General features: G+C 41.2%; 2 protein-coding genes across 3 annotated transcripts in view; one reads left to right on the plus strand and one right to left on the minus strand.

Annotated features, from left to right (window-relative positions):
* RPS6KA5 (ribosomal protein S6 kinase A5) overlaps positions 1-9,484 on the minus strand; it is an 86,538-nt gene extending 77,054 nt beyond the window's left edge. The window contains exon 1 of the mRNA XM_050896972.1: positions 9,239-9,484. Within this exon, the coding sequence (XP_050752929.1) occupies positions 9,239-9,311 (73 nt within the window). The 5' untranslated portion in view covers positions 9,312-9,484. The remainder of the gene's footprint in view (positions 1-9,238) is intronic.
* Positions 9,485-10,394: 910 nt separating this feature from the next.
* The window catches only part of DGLUCY (D-glutamate cyclase), a 48,712-nt gene continuing 39,330 nt past the window's right edge, over positions 10,395-19,776 (plus strand). For both annotated transcript variants that reach the window (XM_050898461.1, XM_050898462.1), the window contains exon 1: positions 10,395-10,442. The gene's annotated coding sequence lies outside the window, so the exon portion shown is untranslated. The remainder of the gene's footprint in view (positions 10,443-19,776) is intronic.

Consider the following 19,776-nt stretch of genomic DNA (forward strand, 5'->3'; position numbering starts at 1 on the left):
TAAAAGGGGAAACTACATCACAAATAAACATATGATCACTATAAAGTAAGTCCCACCTCATTCTTTTTGCATTATACTGAGGAAAAAAGCCATCCCACAAGATGAGATAGCTAAAAGGTGCTGCATAACACATAAAGGTATGATAGGATACTTGAAACGTACAAACTCACTCTCAGAATTACTCCCTATAAAGCAATAAGTAGAATTATCCCTAAAAAAAAGAAATCTTCAAAGCTACAAGAAAAGATTTACAATACCCAGAAAGTGCTTCTCCCAACATTGCCGCGGCTCGCAATGGTTTGCTCCAACAGCCTCAGTTGCTGCACTCAATCCATCTCTGAAGTCATACCCCAAGAAAAGCAAGCTGAAGAGCTTCTGTCCATGCCACATTCTTTCCAATGACACTGCTAGAGCAGTTCTTTGTCTTCATCTGCTGAAGCCAGGCGCAGCACTTTTCAACATTCTAGCTGAGACAAGGTGCAGTTTCTCCAGAACGAAAGTCGTCATACCGACAATTCCTTCAACTTGCTTTCAGGAGCATAAATCCCCAAAGATCAGTTATTCTATTCACCAGTCACTCTCAGGAACCCAAATGACCACTGCTGGAGGACCCTTCACAAGGAACGCTTTCCACAAGTACAACACAACTGCTCCAAGTTTGAGAGACTTTAAAGGATTCCAACAAAAGGCCACTACTACCACTGACAGAACAGTGAAAGGCTTCTCCCACCTGACAGACATCACCATGCTGTGATTGGTATCAGAACCTGACCCAAAAACTGCCTGTGCAACCTGCACGAAGACAACATATCTGTCAAGAGTACAACAGGATGTACACTCTAGCATCTAGCTAGCAGTATTTCTAGCAAATAGTACCATAATATTTCAGTGTATGCGAAGATGCCATCCAGAAACAGCAGCTTTGGGAAAGCTCTTAATTTAAGAACTGAGCGAAGGAAAGCAGTTTTGGAAACAGAAAATTTACTTCTCCACGCCCTTTTTCTTCAAGTCTGTTGACGCATCAGCTAACAGTACCAAGGGAACTAAGCTTAGACAGGAAGAGAGTACAAGTCAACAGGACAAGAGCTGCTCCACAAATGATCTGAAGCTACACATGACACAGCAGTATAAGTGATGGTGGTACATCATGAAAAAAAAAAAGCAGTAAGCTGACAGCACTTTCTAGGAGACAAGCTAACTGCATAGGTGCACAATTACGAAAAATTCCATTTACCGATTTTCTACTGTAGTCCACAGTAATCAGCATTGGACCAACACGGTAAGAAGGAGAGTATGCAGCTGAGGGCAACATCAAGATACAACAGATCAACCCAGAACAAAGATTAAAGGGAAGGGCCAAGACATCATGGCATCCATAAAAAAAAAAAGAGGAAATAGTGGTACTGGTCGCAATTATCACCTCTGAAGGCAAAAAGAAAGCAAATATCTAGAAATACTCCCACTGTGAAGACAAACCTCCACATGCAGGGACACCAATGCATGGAGACCAGTATTGTTGTTCTCAGCCCCCTGGAAATAGGACAGCCTGTTTAACTCTGGGAACCAGAACAAAGTATTTCTGCTTGATGGAGGATCTCCAGATGACGTAAGAGACATGACTGCCACCTGCACTATACCTGAACTTTGAGACGGCCAAGTAAGAACCAAGAACTGTGCAAGCTGGTACTGTGTAATGACTATTCGCTTTTAATTGCACTTTTATGATCTTAAGAAATAATATTTCAACAGTGATTGTTTTCAAGTTAAAATGTGCTGTGTCCTCTGTTTCTGGACTCCATTGCATACAGGTTTCAAAGCAGACACATGAAACTAGAGCTTCCTCTACTGAACTACATCAAGCAACCTTCAAAGACAAGCTCTGCCTGAAAGCTGCAACTTGTCGCTATTCTCTGCAACGTGAGACCACCTCTGCTGTTTTATTGAGCAGAACAATGAACCTCAGACAATTTAAAGCAGAATAGAGAAAGCAAGAAGGAAAACAGGACAGAAGACATTATGTAATATTTCAAACTATTAGGTGTCCAATGCCTGGTACCAAGATCAACTTGATTGTAACCTGTTACTTCAGAGAATGGCCCATCTCCACTCACCTAACAGATCTACTTGTTTAAGTCACAGCAACAAAGAACAGATGCTGTTTTCAAAGTTATATCAACACAAACTTGAGATTATCCCTTACTCAGAGTGAAGAGTTGCTTAATTTCAAGGAAAACATCCAAGCTAACACATTCCTTTGGGGGGGGGGGGGGGGGGGGGGGGGCACGACACCAAAAAAACCCACCCACCAACAAACCCACCATGTAACAGAAACCACACAACTATTGCTTGTTAGACACTGAAGCAAACGCATCTAGGATGTTATACTGTTTATCTGCTATATATAAAATTATACTTCGATTTTAACTGGTTACAGCAACTGAGAACTATTTGTAAAGGGAAATGAAAAGTATTCCACTGTCCTTGAAATCTGACAGACCATCACCAACTAGGAATTCTCAGGTCACCAAACAAGAGTACCATTTAATCAGGACAGGGAACTATCTTACAAACTTAAAATGGAATTTAAAAAGCATACCCTCTCAAGGACTACCTGCATTTTTCTTAGGCCAAAAAAGAATTTAGAGCAAAAATAAAACATGCACACAGTTCTGAACTCACATCAAAGAATAGAAAATGCAATTCATGTTACTCTGAACTCTAGGATCTCAACTAAGATAACTGGGGTGCCAACTGTTCATTCTCTATAATATTAGATGCTTAAAGAGGAGACCATCTGAACTGAAAAAAAATTCAAGATCTCACAAAGCTGCTGATCCCATTCTAGAAGGCCTGGAAGCCAAAACTTTACACAGCCAAAGAAGACGAAGACCTCTGAAGTACCAGCTAAGCGGAATACAGTATGTGGAAATTCAGAAGCATGAAATGCTGTGGAGAACATGACAGGAAACTATCATTACCATTATGAAAATAGACTGAAGCTGCAGAAGACTATCCCAAAGTTATTATTTGCACATCAGAAGCTGAAATAAATATAAAAGTGCGGACATCTGAGATTAATGATCCAGACTCACAATAGTCCGAACTGGAAAATGCTCCATGTTAAGATCTATTTGCATTCATCAGCAGTAGCCCTTTTGCTATTACAGAGGCAATTTTGCTATGAAGTTTGTCATTACTGTGAGATGAATCACTATGAGGTCACCAAGATTCAACCTAGAAGCACCTCCATGGTTAGCTAGAAGCTTAATGTGCAGTAACACTACACATCACATAATAGCCAAAACACCCCAAAATGTAATTAGGCAAGATGCTAATGAATAAAGTTGCTATAGATAATCTAATGTTGAACAGAGTTGAAACAGTCAGATCAAAATAACAGATATCTAAAGACTGTGCACATCTTCTCAAACAAGCAATTGTATCTAAGTACAAGATATGAATCAACTTTGGTCTTCTCTATCATCAGAAATCAGTACAACACCTCAGAAAAATACACTTCATTCAATCACAGACACTTTGAACACAGTGTTAAAAGTAACAGAATGTAGATTAATTTATCAACAAAGGAAGAGCAACTGACAATTTAAAGGCTGATGGAAGGTATTTACGTATTAGTTTATGCAGACATTAACTAGGAAACTTAAGAATTATCTTCAGAATTATTGTCTCTCGGGTAAAAACAACATCTGTCCAAGCCAGCATAAAATATTTACAGACACCTACAAAAAAATGGGAAGAGGAAACAGTCACAATAGATCCCAAAACAAAACACAAAAACAAATAAAGTGACTGCATGTAACACGAGTCCTTCATAAACCAGGTCATCTGCCTATCTACAGAACGAGTCAGAAGCAAAGAAATCTTAGCAGAGCTTGCACCTCATCATTAGGATTGTATAATAGTTTTAAAAAAAAAAAAAGAGAGAGAGAGAAAGAAAGAATGTTTACCATAAGATATCAAATGATGCCAAGCAATGAAGGGGATCCAACAAAAATATTTACATGAAGAATATAGCTGCAAATCACACCCTCAGATACTCAGGCTCTCTCATATGTTTAAGCAACTCCGGCAAGTGTTTTCTGAATTGTCTCCCAAATAAAATCCTGAAGTGCATTAAAGTGGCATATCAGTCTCCTAATTTTTGTGGAATCCAGCATGAGCTTTTAAACCATCACATTTAGAATACACTGGAACAAAGCTAAACAACAGGCTGACAACGAAGACTGAGACTACTAGTCCTCATTTATATTAGACATTTTATAGAATATCTCTAAAGCAATGAGGGCAAAATGAGCAATGGTACCAGACCCTTTTACAGATCATTTTAGCCAGGTTTGTTAGATTCCAAAGCCTGGGAAAAACAAACAAACAAACAAAAAAAATCAACAGTCACTCTCCTCCTTCATAATCAAAGCTTATCATAATCAACATTACCAGAAGATAAATAACAATAAATTCCTAGACTACAAAACATTTAAAAGTATTGATTCTGTAAAGAGTAAAATCCAGAGATTTAAGTTGTATTAAGGATGACTCAAACTTACTCTCTTAAAACACTCTTTATACTTCCCACAGCAATATGAGAACACACATATTTTAGTGCTCAAAGGAGAAAAGTAGAAGTAAAAGCAATACAAGCTTTGAAATATTCAATTATTAATATCTCCTGATCTCTAAACAATATACAGAATTAGTACACAGAGTCAAACAAAAAAATGTCTTACAGAAAATATGACTTTAAAAGTATCTTTAAACTTTCATAAGAAAGTTTCTTTTCAAAAATAAAAAATAGAATACTGTAGAGATGCCAGGTGTAGCTCCACAGCAAAGGTTGAATACTCTATTTAATGCATGATTCATCGTGTTTTTTAGCCATTTAAGCCACAATGCCTTACGATGTAGCATGAACCTTACAGTTAACAAATAAATCCATTCTAGTTTAAGTTCTCATTCAAGAAGGGATAACTAAGAATCTGCAATATTAAACCCTTCAAATAGTCCCTGAATTTGTGGTCTGAAGCCTTTTATAGTTTCATACTGAATTATAAGTTAGACTATTCGACTCAAGTGGAAGTTGCAAATTCTTCTGCCTCTGGAACCCTGCAGCCCATTGCTACACTGACTTCTGGGCTATACGAGCCTTTTCACATGTCACGTGTTACAGTCAGACAACTTGCAAACCAAAGCAAGTTCTTTAGCCCAAAGTTTGTGATAGCATTAAAATTAACCCCGTATCCTCTTCAAAACGGTCTCACCAAAGGAAAAGAACAATGTCTTAAAGCAAAACAAACAACATATATACAGCCTATCGCCCATACATTCATGGCATGTCCCACAAGTTCCCTTCAAGATCCCAGTTTTGCTAATCTCTGCCTCTCACTGGGCAAAGCAGGGAGTGCACACGTATGCTGCAAGATGGGCAACCTCCTACCTAGTCACATAATTTTTTCCCCAAAAACAAGAGCTACAACAGAAGCCAACAGGAGGTGGGGGGGAAATCTCACTGTTAACAGTTCTATTTCCTTCTTACCTTCCTACATCACACGTCTTTCCCTCTCTGCCCATATCCCTCCCTATCACACAAAAATTTTTCTCTAATAGGCTTTATATTTGGCATTGTTCAGTTCCATGGCATTACCAGGAAACAGAAAGTGTGAAGAGGCAACAATATTCTTTTTTCACTGTAAATAATACGTAACTTCTTAGGTCTCCAAAAAGATTAGAAGTGGTACTAAGTCCGAGGTTAGCCTTCAAAAAATAAAACCTTTTCCGTTACAAGATTCCAGAAACAGATGATGCAGAAAATTTCTTTTTCTTATTACTTTCACTGGAGAGCTTCAGTGAGAATCAGAGACAGTCACCACTTCCTACCATTTGATTTGGCATATTTCTTCTACTTCCTGAAAAGAGGAGATGGTTCCACTTTCCCCAAAAACTCATTTCCTTCCCAAAGTGAGAAAAGAAAGATGGTGACTATTCTGAAGTGGCTGAATTGTGAGGTTTCTATCAAGGACGAAATTACTTGTGTGACAGAAAAAAAAAAAAAAAAAAAAGAAAAAAGTTGCTAAATACATTAGGAGAAAATAATTATTAACTGAAGTGTGTCCTAAAAGTCACTGCTGTGTCTAATCTGCAAAATAACCAACTGAAGGAACAATCATTGAAGCACATGCATGCTTACAGTCTCCCCAGCAGCAGGGGGACATTCTGATTCTTTGCATCACTAAAATAAAATATATACACACAGAGCGGTGCCCAGTATTTGTAATACAGCAAATCACATGGCATCTCACATAGGCACTCAAGTGTTATGCACCACAGTTCCTTCCCTATCACAGACACAATCTAAATGCCTATGAAGTGATGTTTTTTCAGCTATTGCTTTTTGATCACGCAACAGAGGAGTTTCAGGGCCCTAAGAATATGGGATAGAGAGCTAAAGTTAAGGTTGACCCTACAGATCAAAGCCAGCACTGTAATTTCAAAGTCAAAGTTTAAAAGAAGTCAAAACATGGTATGATAGGGTTAACAATCAGCTGGGTGCTGTGTAGAATAGAGCACTGCATATGCTCTAACTGTGCAATTTCATATGCCACAATACTTGCTCGAAGGTAACAACAATCATCTGTTTCATTTTTGAAAATACTCATTTCATCTTAAATTCAAGTTTTATAGCATGTTCACTTACTCACTTGACCGTAATCAGTGCCCGTCTCTAACTTGTTTAATATTTTTAGAGCAATTCCAAGACCCAAGTAATTGCAAATGCAAAAGGTATAACTGTAGGTTCACCTGCATTTAGTTGATTTGAATATATAATTCTTTGTACTTTGAGTTTGTTATCGAGAGTTTCAAACAACAACTTCCACAATATGAAAATGAGACACTCCCTTCTCAAAGAAGCCACTATTTCTACCACAATAGTACATTCTTTCAAAGCACTGTGGAGACTGACCTCTTTTTCATCTGCCAACTGACAGCCACTTTTGATATGTAATTCTAAATCATTCAATTAGTCACAGAGCTAGCAACATCAAAGAAAGAACACAGAGAGGAGGGGAACACTAGAATCTAAACAAATCGCACATTAAAAGGATATTCATGGTATGCAACCTCAGTATTTAAGAACAACGAAGATCCTCTAGCTCCAATTCTAGTTCTTGCACATCCCCTCACCCTCTTTCCCAAAATGAAGCAAAAGTAAATAATCATGCTGCACGCTTTAAAACTGTGGTGGGTTGACCCTAACCAGCAGCTAGGCACCCAAACAGCCAGATCCAGTACAAAAAACTAAGAAAAAAATCCAAAGTATCATACAGATTATTTATATATTCCTCTATCAATAGAAGCTGATTGCAATTTTTCTCCTCAAATTATCATATCTCTGTGCATTGTGTAGAGACAAGTTCTGAAACAGTATCTTGATACGTCTTGTATAGTGATGACACTATTGACACCTTCAGGAGTAGGAGTCTCCCAGGAGTACATGACAGAGCAGCTCCCTCCTCCACCCTAATGCTCCAGAAATAGACAAGCCATTGCTAGAAAGCATTTTTCAGAAAGCAGTTTTCTAAATACTTTATAAGGAGAAGAGAATGAGGAGGGGAGAAGCAACTGATTCCTATTAAGCTGAATTTCAGAAGCTTAAAAAGACACAAACAAGGTACAGAATTTTTAAGTTAAAAGCAAGTATCGGTACTTCCTGAATCTATAAAGCTTTAAGATCAGGATCAAAATGAAAATTGCTTATTATGCTATATTAGACAGCTCTTTGTCTAGTTTATATGAATGTGTTCATTCCCCAAACTATCTTTAAATAACCTTCCCACAGGGATATGTGCTGTCCCACCTTTTATAAAAGAAATCTAGACATAACTAGGTAAATACATAGAATAAATGCGTTCCACTTCCTTTCCCCTTACCTCTTTTTCTCCTGCACACTGAAATCTAGCAACACCCAACAAGACAAGTATGTTTTCCACCAGCTCTTTCGCGTCTTCTTGAAAGAAGGAAACTACAGTCCCTTTGGTTTCTGCGTAGCTATCAGGAAGAGCGTTATTTTTTTTTAAGCTGCAGTGATAGCTACATTCCGCTGGGGCACCTCCACTAAGCCCCTAGACCCGAGTGACAGGGGGACAGAAGGCTGAACGCAACCGAAGAGACCCATCACCACCACTTGCCTTCCCCATCGGCTCATTAGAGAATGTCAACTACATTAGCCCGGGGGGCGGTTCTCTCAAACTTTTTGCGATGAACAGCATCACATACTTACTTTTACTTCACCATGGAGAAAAAGGAAGATGAGAGAAAAGGAATGAAGGACATGGGTTAATAGCACCTCCACTGTTAATAAATACAGAGGATATACATCCTGATTATGTTTTACATGCGCTCCTAAATTAACAGTAAAATCTAGATTTACTGCAGTATTCGAGTTGCCTGAAAAACTGAGAAGCACAGAGCCCCTATTAAAAATATATAAAGATCTTCCCCAACACAATAACCTACGACAGAGCATTTCTGCTATATCTTGAAAGGTCATATATATTCCATGCGTTGAACTACTTCTCCAGAGGGTCTTCAAGTAACTACTGAGCTACAAGAAAAGCCATAGAGTGAAAAGCCAGATAACTCTGGGGTTACATGTTAGCACATTCCCTCCTACAATTCCGGCATTTCACCGAGGTCAGAGAAAAGCTATCACGTAAAACATCATTTAGGACTGTAACAAACAGCTCCCCGCCCCCCTCCCCCCCCCATTACTGACATAGCCATAAAAGTCAAACACACAATTTAAAAAAAAAAAAAAAAAAAAAGGCTAACCCTTATCTCCTTCAAAAGCGTCAAATACCCCTGGGGAAGTGGGACAGGGGAGCCAGACACGCAGCAGAAGTCCAACTGAAATACTTTTTTCAGAAAGAAGGGACCCCCGCCCCCATCTTACACGCTCCTGCCCGTGTCTTTCAGCTCATCCTCTTTTTTTTTTTCCCCCTCACCGAGATTTCCCTACTGGTCCCGATCAACTGTCGAACCTCCTTCCTCAGCACTTCTTCCCCAAGTCCCGGCAGCCCGGGCCCCCTCCGCCACCCCCCACGCTTCCCGCCGCCCGCCCCTCAGGCAGGAGCGTTCCCCTCAGCGCCCCCCCCCGTCGACACCCCACCCCCCCCCGCCACGACCTCCCCCCGCCGCCCCGGCCCCCCAGGCCCGCCCCTCTCACCGTTCCTCAGTTCATGCTTGACGGTGAGGAGCGGCAGCTCCCCTTCCTCCGCCGGGCCCGAGGGTCCCTCCATGTTCTCGCAGGCGGGCGCTCCCCCGCCTCTGCCGCTCCCCGTGTGTGTGAGCGCGGAGGCGGGGGGACGTCACCTGGCCTGAGGCGGATTTTATTTTCCAGGGGCGCTCCGGGGGAGAGGAGCCATGCAGGCGCGCTGGGGGCGGCTGTGCTCCCCTCCGCCGTGGGGAAACCGGAAAAAAAACCCCACACCACCCAACAACAAACAGTTATTAAAATACAGGGAGGCACACGCACGTCGGCTTCCCTCCCCCGGCCCTCAGAGCCAGCCCATGTCCTTGCCGCTCCCCTCCCCCTTGCTCTGGCCGCCCTCCCCGCCCAGCAGCAGGGAGCGGAGCGCAGCGGAGCCGAGCGGAGCCGAACCCAGCGCTGCCCAGCCGGGATAGGCTGAGCGAGACGGGAGGAGGGGGCGCCGTGAGGAGCGGCTCCTACTCAGGCGCTCGCGCCCACCTCCCTCCCCCCGCCGAGCGCTCATTGGGCGCGCGCGCCCGCGAACCCCAGCGGCTGTTGGGCAGAGAACGTTCTACGTGCCTCCCACCGCCCTTCCGCCGAGCGGCGCGTTCTCTCATTGGATCAGCGGCTGCGCCAATCGCTGGCTCCGCCCCCCCGATTTCCCCCCAATCCCGCTACTCCCTAATCTTGTTTGTAAACATTCCCGCCCGCCTCTCCCACTCCCCCCTCCCCGCTTGAGGGCGGGCGCCGGGTTGCCTAGAGAAAAAGGAAGGCGCTGATTGACCACTGGGGCTGGCAATCATCTGAGGGAGGGGCAGTGGCGCCTTCCCCTCGGGTTACGGGCCGGTTCCATCGTATTTGGCGGGGGGGGAGTAGCCGTGGGCTTCCCCACTCGCACTGGCGGCCGGGAGGAGCCGAGCAGAGCTCCAGCCTCGCGCGGGGGGAGGCGGCAGCTGCACGGGGGAGCGGGGCATCCCTCGCCGAGGGACGGCCGGGGAGCGGGGGGGTTCCCGCAGGGCCCTGACCGCCCGCTGAGCCTCCGCCTCCCCGCACGGCGCAGGCGGTGTGTGCGGGCCCACAGCGGCGGCCCGTCCGTGCGGCACGGAACGGCTCGGCTCGGCTCCGGCGCCTCCTTGGGCTGGGGCAGCTGGAGAGCTGCCGCCGTCAGTGTGGCACGTCGGTATGTCCGCCTTCAGGCCAGCGCTCCGCGCCGGGTGACAGCGCCGCGGCCGCGCGGTAGGCGCTCAGGTCACGCAGGCCCCAGGGCCCCACAAAATGTGGGCGTGGGTGGCGGGGCCCCGGGCGGCGGGTGAGCGCAGGCCTGGCGCCGGGCTGCGCTGAGGGGGCTGCGGGGAGAGAGGCGCCCCGGGTGGCGCCTGACGCGGCCTTCGCCCTTAGCCGGGGCCGGGGGGCCCGACGGCCCGGGCTGTGGGAGCAGGCGGCGTCCGCGGCCCGGCCGCAGGGCAGCGAGCGGAGCCGTCGTCTTGGGAGGCTGCAGAGGCTGAATTGACTGGAAGATAAAACCACCTTTGTGATCGCTGAAAGGTCACAAAGCAAAGAGGAGCTTGGTTGGTTATGCAGGCTCAGGACGTGCTTGTTAGGGGGTTGCCTGCCTTGGTGTGTTGTGAGGCGGGAGTGGGAGAAGGCGCTGGGTAGGTACATCCATGTACCCAGGTCACATTGCACTGCTGGGGGCATCTTCATTTGGTCCTGTTAGCTGCGTGGGACACACTATCCTGACAGCGGGTTTTGATTTCGTTTTTAAGGAAGATGTGTTTTGAATCATATTAGACCTGTTCATCTCACTTAAGCCTCTCATTGCTTCCAAAACATAACAGACTCTGATAACGTCTAAAGCAGTCCACATTTCCTTGAGACAGATCACACAAATCACTTTGCTCTCCATTTCTTATTTACGGTAATTTCTGACTTGTTGCTTTTGAATGCTGTTGCTTCCTGTCCTTTGACACTGTATACCAAGATGCTAATTTGCAATGCCATGTCACATACAACACCTGTGTTCATGCAGAGTCTCATTCTGGTACATCAAACATCAATGAAATAAAATGTCATCTGTTAATCCTTTATTCACATTCCAGTGTTATATATTTGTGTGTGTGTGTGTTTGTACGCATATATATATAAAATGCATGTACATACATACATACACACATTTCTACAGTTTCCTGTAGAGAGATTGAGTTGAACTATTTTAAGTTGATAAGAGCTTTCTACTATAGAATTGTTTAAATACCAAACCTCGTTTTTAGGGTGCTTTTGGGATTGGTTTTCTTCCCAGAAATTAAAAATACTGTCTTAAGGGTTTCATAGTATTCCTGGTAAAACTTTTGAAGGTGTTTTCCACAAAGCACTGCAGGTGTTCTGTTGAGGTATCTCCCTGTAGCACATGGTACACACACAGCTTCACTGAAAATGTCCATGCAGTTACTGCCTTTCCGACAGTATTATATCAAGACTATAAATATAGAAAGTCTGATCACAGAAGATGTTTTCAAACTGAAAAATAATTGATTCACTAACTTTTGTCACTTGATTTTAGAAGCCTCTGTTGCAGAGACAGTAAATGTTACATCAGCATAATATTAAACTACACAAGGGAAAATAATGAAAATGCAAAATAAACTGATAAAGCTCACTGTTAAATTAAACTTTTGCATCTTTGTAACTAATGACTCCTTTGTACAACTAGTGGGGAGTGTCAGTTTTACCTCTTCTTTACAAGGAGTAAAAACCACTTTGATTATTCTGTGTCCCAGATGTTACATTTTAAAGAGACTAGTACTATATTTCATCCAGTGGCTCTACTAGCCTACACTTTGGACTAACTGTCCCTGGCAGCCTCAGAATAGAGAAACTGAAATCTGACTCCACTCTGTTTCTTACTAGCACTCAGTGTGAGTGGAGCTGGCAATGAATCCAGTAGTTGCTAATAGTCTTGGTTTCAGATGTTCGTAGCTTGACAGACTCTATCTGCTTGTTTGCCTCAGGCTGAAATCTCTTTTCTCCTTTTAAATTTCAGCTAAAACAGCTTTAAAGAATGAGGCGATAACCCTAAAACATCGAACCCAAGGTAGCTGCTGACTATGCATATAGCAAGACACAGTCATTACCCTGTATATTTAGGTTGAAGTTGTGACTGGGCTTGGAAAGTACTATTACGTGAACTGAAAGTTCATTGTTATCACTGAGGGACTGGCTGATTTGCTTGCACCTTGGAAAAAGTAACTGAGCAACGTGGTCATTCCATTAAAAAAATTGAGATTTTTTTACATAACAATCTCTCCAGTGTTAAAATATTTTTGCAGTGGGATTCTCGTGTCATATCCAGAAACAGCAAAGTAGCCCTACTGAATGCTTGGAAAGAATCCCACCTTTTGACAGACAAAAGAGCTGTACTTGCACTGAAGTCCTAAACCTCCTGTCAGTAGTCCATGAGTACAAGACTATGCTCAAGTTTTCATTTCAACTGAACTTTTGGGAGCAGTGGAGGATTAAACCTGGTCATGTGCTTGATTTAAGAGTGGACGTACCTTCAGTGGAATGGTCCAGGCACAGTGGGCTGGTTTCATTACCTCCATCACCTTTGCCTTTGAAGCAGTATCACGTGGCTTTGTGGTTTGTAAAAGGACACAGTTTTGTCAGCCTTAAGGGTGGATAGGATTTACAGGTAGGTGGAAACATACAGGCTACATCTGCATCAGAAAATAAAGCAGATTAGGACTCGTTCTTTAGGTGTCAGGGCAAGTAGCATGACATAGCATGGCATAGCTTGCATGCACACAGCTGAATTCTTTCTCCTTCAAAACAGGGTGGCCTTTTCCTGGATTTACACAGATTGCAAACCGTTACTGAGCTATGCTAGCCCCCAACTTGTACGAGGACATTGCCTGGGAGAGTACTAGTCAGGGGCCCAACCATTCCCGAAAGCATGCCAGCAGTCAGAAGTATGGATAGGCATGTGCCAGCACTCAGATTCTGCCTTTGTCCCATTTAAGTCGCTAACACAGACAGTCACAGAGTCAGATGAGCGAGGAAATTCGGCTTTAGCCTGCAGCCAAAGCAGGCATGTGAAAGTACAGAAACAATGATGGGCTATAGACAGTACAGAATAGGCTGTAAGAGATTCCTTTATAGTTTGGAGAAGTAAAACCACCCTTGCTATGTAAACTGTGCTTTTGGAAGTGCAGCTCTGAGTGCAGTTTAACTGACTGAAAATGTTATTCGCATTTTAAATACTCGTGTGTCCTATGACACTGAACAAAAAAATACTATTTGTATCATATGCATTCAATAAATTACCTCTCCAATGTTAAAAGGAAAAATATTTGATGTAAAAGTGATTAAAAACTATGGGGTGATGCAGAGCAACTCTCCCTCCATAGTGTAAATGTATTTTTTTTTAAGTAGCGTTTTCATATTCATGTGTATCGTAAGAGTAACCCGACAGGTCAGTCAACTAACAGTTCAATGTTTGGGCTGAGCATGTGCTGCAAGTTTGGGAACATGGAGTAACAGAGTTCTAAAGATAGATGTCCCTTCTCTACCCCACAACACAACTGCTCAAAAATATGTGTATTTACTTGCCATTCCTAATTGTGAAGAGAGGGAGGAAAAAATGTTGTGGGAAATACCCACATGGAAAGATATTATTGAACTTCATTTAAGAAAAAGTGTCACAACATTTCCTTTTTGGTTCTAAAAGAGGTGGTGTGCCAAGCTGGTTTGAGGGCTGAGGTGAAATTGAAATGCTCAGTGTACAGACTTCTGAGAGGAAATGAGAGAGAAAGAAAGAAGAAAATGAGTGCTGTAGCTGCATACTTCCAGGGTGTCACTGCTTTACAGTTTTGAGGTACTTGATTTACTTTCTTTCTGAAGGGGAACTGCATATGAAAAACATAGTTTCTATGGAGCTAAAGTTGGAGGCGTCTGGTGCTTTCTTATGGTCATTGAATTGTTACAGAAATAGGTGTTATTTTCAAAGTACAAATGTTGGAAAGCCAGATGATACAAAATGTTCCCCTTAATCACTCCACGGAGAACATTTGCACAGCAAGGGAAAAAGAGGATCAAATTTTGGAAACCAAGAAATGAATTTAGGGAAGGACTCCCCGTGAAAGACAGTTGTGACATGAAATAGCTTTTGTCTGAGATTTTAGTACAGTATTAGTTCTAGTTTCTAGTTTACATATATTCTCTGTGATTTTTTTTTTAAATCTGCAATTGAACATTTTGTGCTTGGTAACTGTCAGAAAAGTAGATTGGGTAGGTAAATTTGCTGTTTAAAGTATTTTTGTATGAAACTGCTCTGGCCAACAGTTTTATCTCTCTAAAACCACTTAATGTCTTACCATGAAAGGAGAAGTTATGCTAAGCATCCAAGCCTAATAATTCTCTTAACGGAAGTGGTACAACTCTGTCAGGAAATGGATCATTTCTTGAGAGAGTGCATGTAAGTGAAGATGTGTTACTGATTCTAGGGTTACATCTTTGCTTAAACTTAAGTCCTGTTTCAGTTAGTATTCATTTCTTCACTGAAAATTCATTTGTTTATTTTTTCTTCAGTTACAGTACAGCTACAACTACTACTCCAGGCAACACTTTCAAAAGTTTAATTGTTAAAAATCTATATGGCTGAAAAGAGAAACAATAAAAATATTTGTTACGTTACTCGGTTTCTGATGAGGAAAAGGAAAATGAATGAACACTGTCCAGGGGGGAAAGGAAGCAGCACTATCTATTAAAACAGAAATAGGGGTTTATTTCAATTTCTGATCTGCTTAAATGCTTAAGCTAGGTAGGGATGGAATTTCTAGTTAATACAAAGAAATGACTTTTGGATCCTAATCCTAACTCACAATAATTTGAAATTATTTTCAGATTTGTTGGAAGAAACACAGAGGGCTGTTCTACGTAACGGTATCATTAAACCTCTGAGTAATACTGACTGCAGTGTAATTAAACTCAAAATCCTTTTCAGAAGACTCACATGTGAATTCTCACTATTTTGAAAATTGACTGTAAACTTTGGAGAAGGGGACTTTAGAAAGGAGAAGCTAATCAAGATGATCTGAAAGCTAGAGATGAGGAAATTAAAACTTTTAACTCAGCATGGAGACCATGAGTACGTCCTGATAGTTGCAGAAGCCATGCATCTGCTTTCCACCCCCAAAGAAGGAAGCAAAAACATGAGCAAAAAAGTGATTAAATGGCAGAGCTTAAAGGTATGCATTGTAGTTCTTAAAGAGAGCCTACCAAAAAGGAGGTAAGTGAAAAGAAGTACCACATAAAATGAAGGGGGAGAGGCAGTTTTTGAAAAGCATAAATGAAAACTAGTAAGTTCATTTCCACAACTTTTTTTCTACTGACGTTTTTAAAGATATTGCATCTGTTAAATTACCATAGAGCAAAAAAGAGATTTAATGAAGTGAACAATATTGCAGATTCCTTTTTCTTTTTCCCTTTATCTTGACAGAAGTTGTATGGTTATTGATTTTGAACCTACTCTTTTAAATTTAAAAAGATAAGATGCTCCCATGAATTGAAATAACAGAAGAGAAAATCCTGAAACAGATAAATTAAGAGAAATATATTCCAGATTCAGGTGGTATATCTCCTGGCGTTTGGAAGGAACTTGGAGCTCCTCAGAAAAAACATGAAAACTCCCATTAGTTTCAGGTACTGTATCAGGTGACTGGAAGGCACCTCTTAACATAGTGTAATATAATGTTATATTATATAGTACAATATGATTTAATATAAGCAGCATTACAACTAAAAACTTCTTTAAAAGGACCAGGAAAATGTTTTGACGAAAGATTTGAAAGATTACCCTTAGTTTTAAAGAATGAAAAAAAAAAGGGATTATAAAAACAGTAGATAAACATGATTCCATGAACACACACCAGATATAAAATACTACTGTGAAAAATCAGGTAGTAAAACCAGTATCTATAATAATACAAATTTTCAATACGTCTAAAAAAATGGGGATTTTTAACTGAAGTTGCATAATTGACACTGGCACTGTAAACTGTATGACTTGGGACTAGAGCTAACCGGTAACTGGTGCTCAGCAATTCTATCATTGATTGCTGTTTTTCTTAAATTGTTCATTCCATGCTGATTTATTGAGATATAGGACAAACTAGGGTATGTCTAGCTCAGCATCCCGTCTCCAGCACTGGCCAATAGCAGCCAGTCACGACAAACTGTGGTAAGAAACTTCTAAGGTTTAACTGTGCAGTCCATGAATAAAGACCTCCATTTGTTTGCTCTGACTTTGCCTTTTGCTAGTTTCATCTGATGACCGATAATGATTTTCTTAAAAAAGAGAGTGAAGAATTGTTGCCTTTTATCTCCTCCATGCTTTTGTTGGATCTGCTCCTATTTCATAGGCAAACCCAGAATATGAAGCACTAGTCCCTCCACCTCAAAATGTCCAGTAAAATATTTGCTGTAGGTACAGGTTATGCATCAGGCACTAGCAGTTCTTTGAGCTTTCAGTAATCCATGCACAGCCTCATTTCTTTCATTTTTCTTAGGTAAAGGGCTTATAGGGGAAACCTAGGTTATTTAGATGTTAAAACCCTCAGTTTCAATACACCTCTTTTCTCTTCTAATGTGAAGTGTTTGCTGTGACAGTCTGTCAAGAGGATATAAAAATCCCAGTTGGTCAGAAAGCGTTTTACACTCCTTTTGTAAGTTCCCCAGGATTTGCGTTTTCTCTGAAGTGTTAGACTTCTATGCAAAAAAAAAGTCTCATTAAGCAATTTTCCTTTGGCTGTCATTTATTAAGTCTGGCTAAGAGTGAGGTTTGGCATCCTCCTCCTTACAACATGTCACATTCAAAGTTACTTTTCTGTTGTGACTGCTTGTTAACATATTGATGGGGAACAGTACAGCAGTGCAGATTATTGACATTGTAAATAACTCCATTAACTCTGAGCTACTTCACCCCCAGTATTTTCTGGGATTTAATGAAGATTTACACTAATACCACATCTCTCTCCAGCTTCAAAAGAACACATTCCTATTCAACCAGATTTTATTACACCAAATCCACCATGTCATTACAGAAACTCTGTAGTAAGTGATTTGCTTCCCATTGGACTCAGTGTTGCCTTCCTATGGCTCTAGTGAGATGCATCTTCAAAGTGGGAAGTCAAATGAGGCAAACCCCACAGGTTCTTAGAATTACTTGTAATATGGAGAGAAGTTAGGGTATGAATTCAACTTCATCGCTCATTCTCTGAGTAACATATGTCTGCAACGTGGCCTTACAGTGTCTTCCCACCAAAGCACTTGTTTTTGGGTGGTAGTGAATTGTTGTGAGATGCTTTCCATTATTTTCCTAAGTCTTTAGGTAATGAATTGGTTAAACTGTTCCACTGTGTGACAATATTTTTCTTTAGAAAGCTATGTGATTGAAGACAGTGGACAAGCGTGAGGTACTGGTTTAGTTTATACATAAGACAAAATAGTTGCTTTTGGATAGCAAGTACCAAAGCAACAGAATTATAAATTGTTTGAGGTTGGACATGAACCCACTGCAGTCCTGGACTGCTATCCTTTGATGGATATATAGGGAGGAGATGAAGGGAATTTCTGCAAAAATCATGAGTCTCTCCCTGCTTTTGACAAACGCAGAGTGAGTGTTAATCCCTTATTTAATCTTGTGTTTCAAGCCAGACCAGGACCATGCTTTCTGTAGCCTTCTATGTACCCTTTCTGACATCAGATATCCCATGAAAAGGTAATCATTCCTCCTCTAAGGCAACAGTTGCCTAATCTTCCCAGTGCTTCTCTTTCTCCGCAGAAGTAAATGCCTTCGCACCCCACCCACATGCCCCAGGAGAGCAGCCTTCCCCCCCCCCCCCCCCCCGCCTCTGCTACAGTAGCAGCAGCATTCGTCTTCAATTACAGAGTCAAGGATGTTATTGTCATAGTTGCAGGTGATGCTGCGCATCTGCACATCACTCATCTCTTCCTTTTAATGCTTTTACCTCTCTGGGTTGAAGCTGCACAGTGCATCCTCTTATATAATTGAAGCTTTGGGCTACAATTCAATCTATTTTGGCTCTATTGATTTGGTTGTTCTGTTTGGTTTTGGAAACTTTATTCCTGTTGAGATTCTTAAAAGTGACAAACATAGAAATCATATAGTCTTATTAAAACTTGATAGAGCTTTGTCTAGAATAACAATAAAACATTTAAAGAAAGTCTGCCTATCCATCTTATTAATAATCTTACTATCCCCTGTTCGTAGAATGTCCATTGCTAATCTTTAGCTATTTACTTCGGAGAGGCTTATCTCTTGTCTTTCCTGGTTATTTGCTTGTCTTGCATCTACCTATTAAGTCCACATGTTCATACAGTAAATATCCCAGCAGTCAAGTTACCTACAATATTCATAAACTGTTTCAAAGAAGCTACAAATGTATTCTGATTTATTACAAAAAGATCTAATGAATTAATTCTAAATGTTATTTTATAGGTGGTATTGAGGTTATTTTTAGCAGAAGTTTCGATGTGTGATTGAAAACACATGCTTATGGTTTTAGTCACAGGACAAGTGTTCAGTGCAGGTAAGAGATTACATCACACTGCAGTGATGCTGAAGAGCCCTTGCTATAGCTTGGCACTCCTTTGTGCTGAGCAATATACAGACCCAGAACAAAAAGGTGCCCCCCAAAATTTCTCATTAATGTGCTATGATGAAAGCCCTTAGAGCACAACTGAAAAATGGGAGAACTTGGACTTCTTCACTGAAGCTGATGATTACTGTAAAGGTCCATCAAAAATAAAGGTCTATCAGGAACAAAATGGGCCATCTATGAGCATGGTATCCTCTCTATTCCTGTTTATTTTTCAGAAAGGCATTTGAGATGTGTGACTTCTGCAGAGCTCATGAACCCAAGGTCACTGAAGTTAGATGCATTTCTGTTAATATTCTCAGCTGGTTTTAATATACATACATAATATCCTAAACAATCCCTGCTTAATACACTTTGTTTTGCATATTTTCTTTTGTATACTTAGTAACCATGGAAAAGTCACATACAGATCATTCTATTCTTTGAACTATAAGATATTCATTTTAGACTGTCTTTTATTCTGTTAAATTTATGCAGTCTTGAAATAACTCTCTTTAATTGAGAACAGTTTGCATTGTGTGATCAACCATGGAATGAATGCATATATATTATGTATACATTCACACACTTTTTTTTGCCTAGAGTTTGAAACCAAGTACTGATTGCAATAGTTTCCTTCTTCAAAAGGAGTGGAAAATATTGTGTCATATTTTCCAAACTGAAGCTGGATCTACTAAGAATGCTTGGTTTTTAAACTTTCCAGTAAATGGGGAAAAAAAAAGCATGTTTATTGTTTGATCAGGAGGGCACAGATTAGCTAATTTTTATACATGGTTTCATATTCTTTTATATGCCTTCTGGTAAACTATATTTTCGAGGTCAAGCAAGAAAGTCTCGCTT

The sequence above is a fragment of the Gymnogyps californianus genome, chromosome 5 (assembly GCF_018139145.2).
Source record: "Gymnogyps californianus isolate 813 chromosome 5, ASM1813914v2, whole genome shotgun sequence".
Lineage (NCBI taxonomy): Eukaryota > Metazoa > Chordata > Aves > Accipitriformes > Cathartidae > Gymnogyps > Gymnogyps californianus.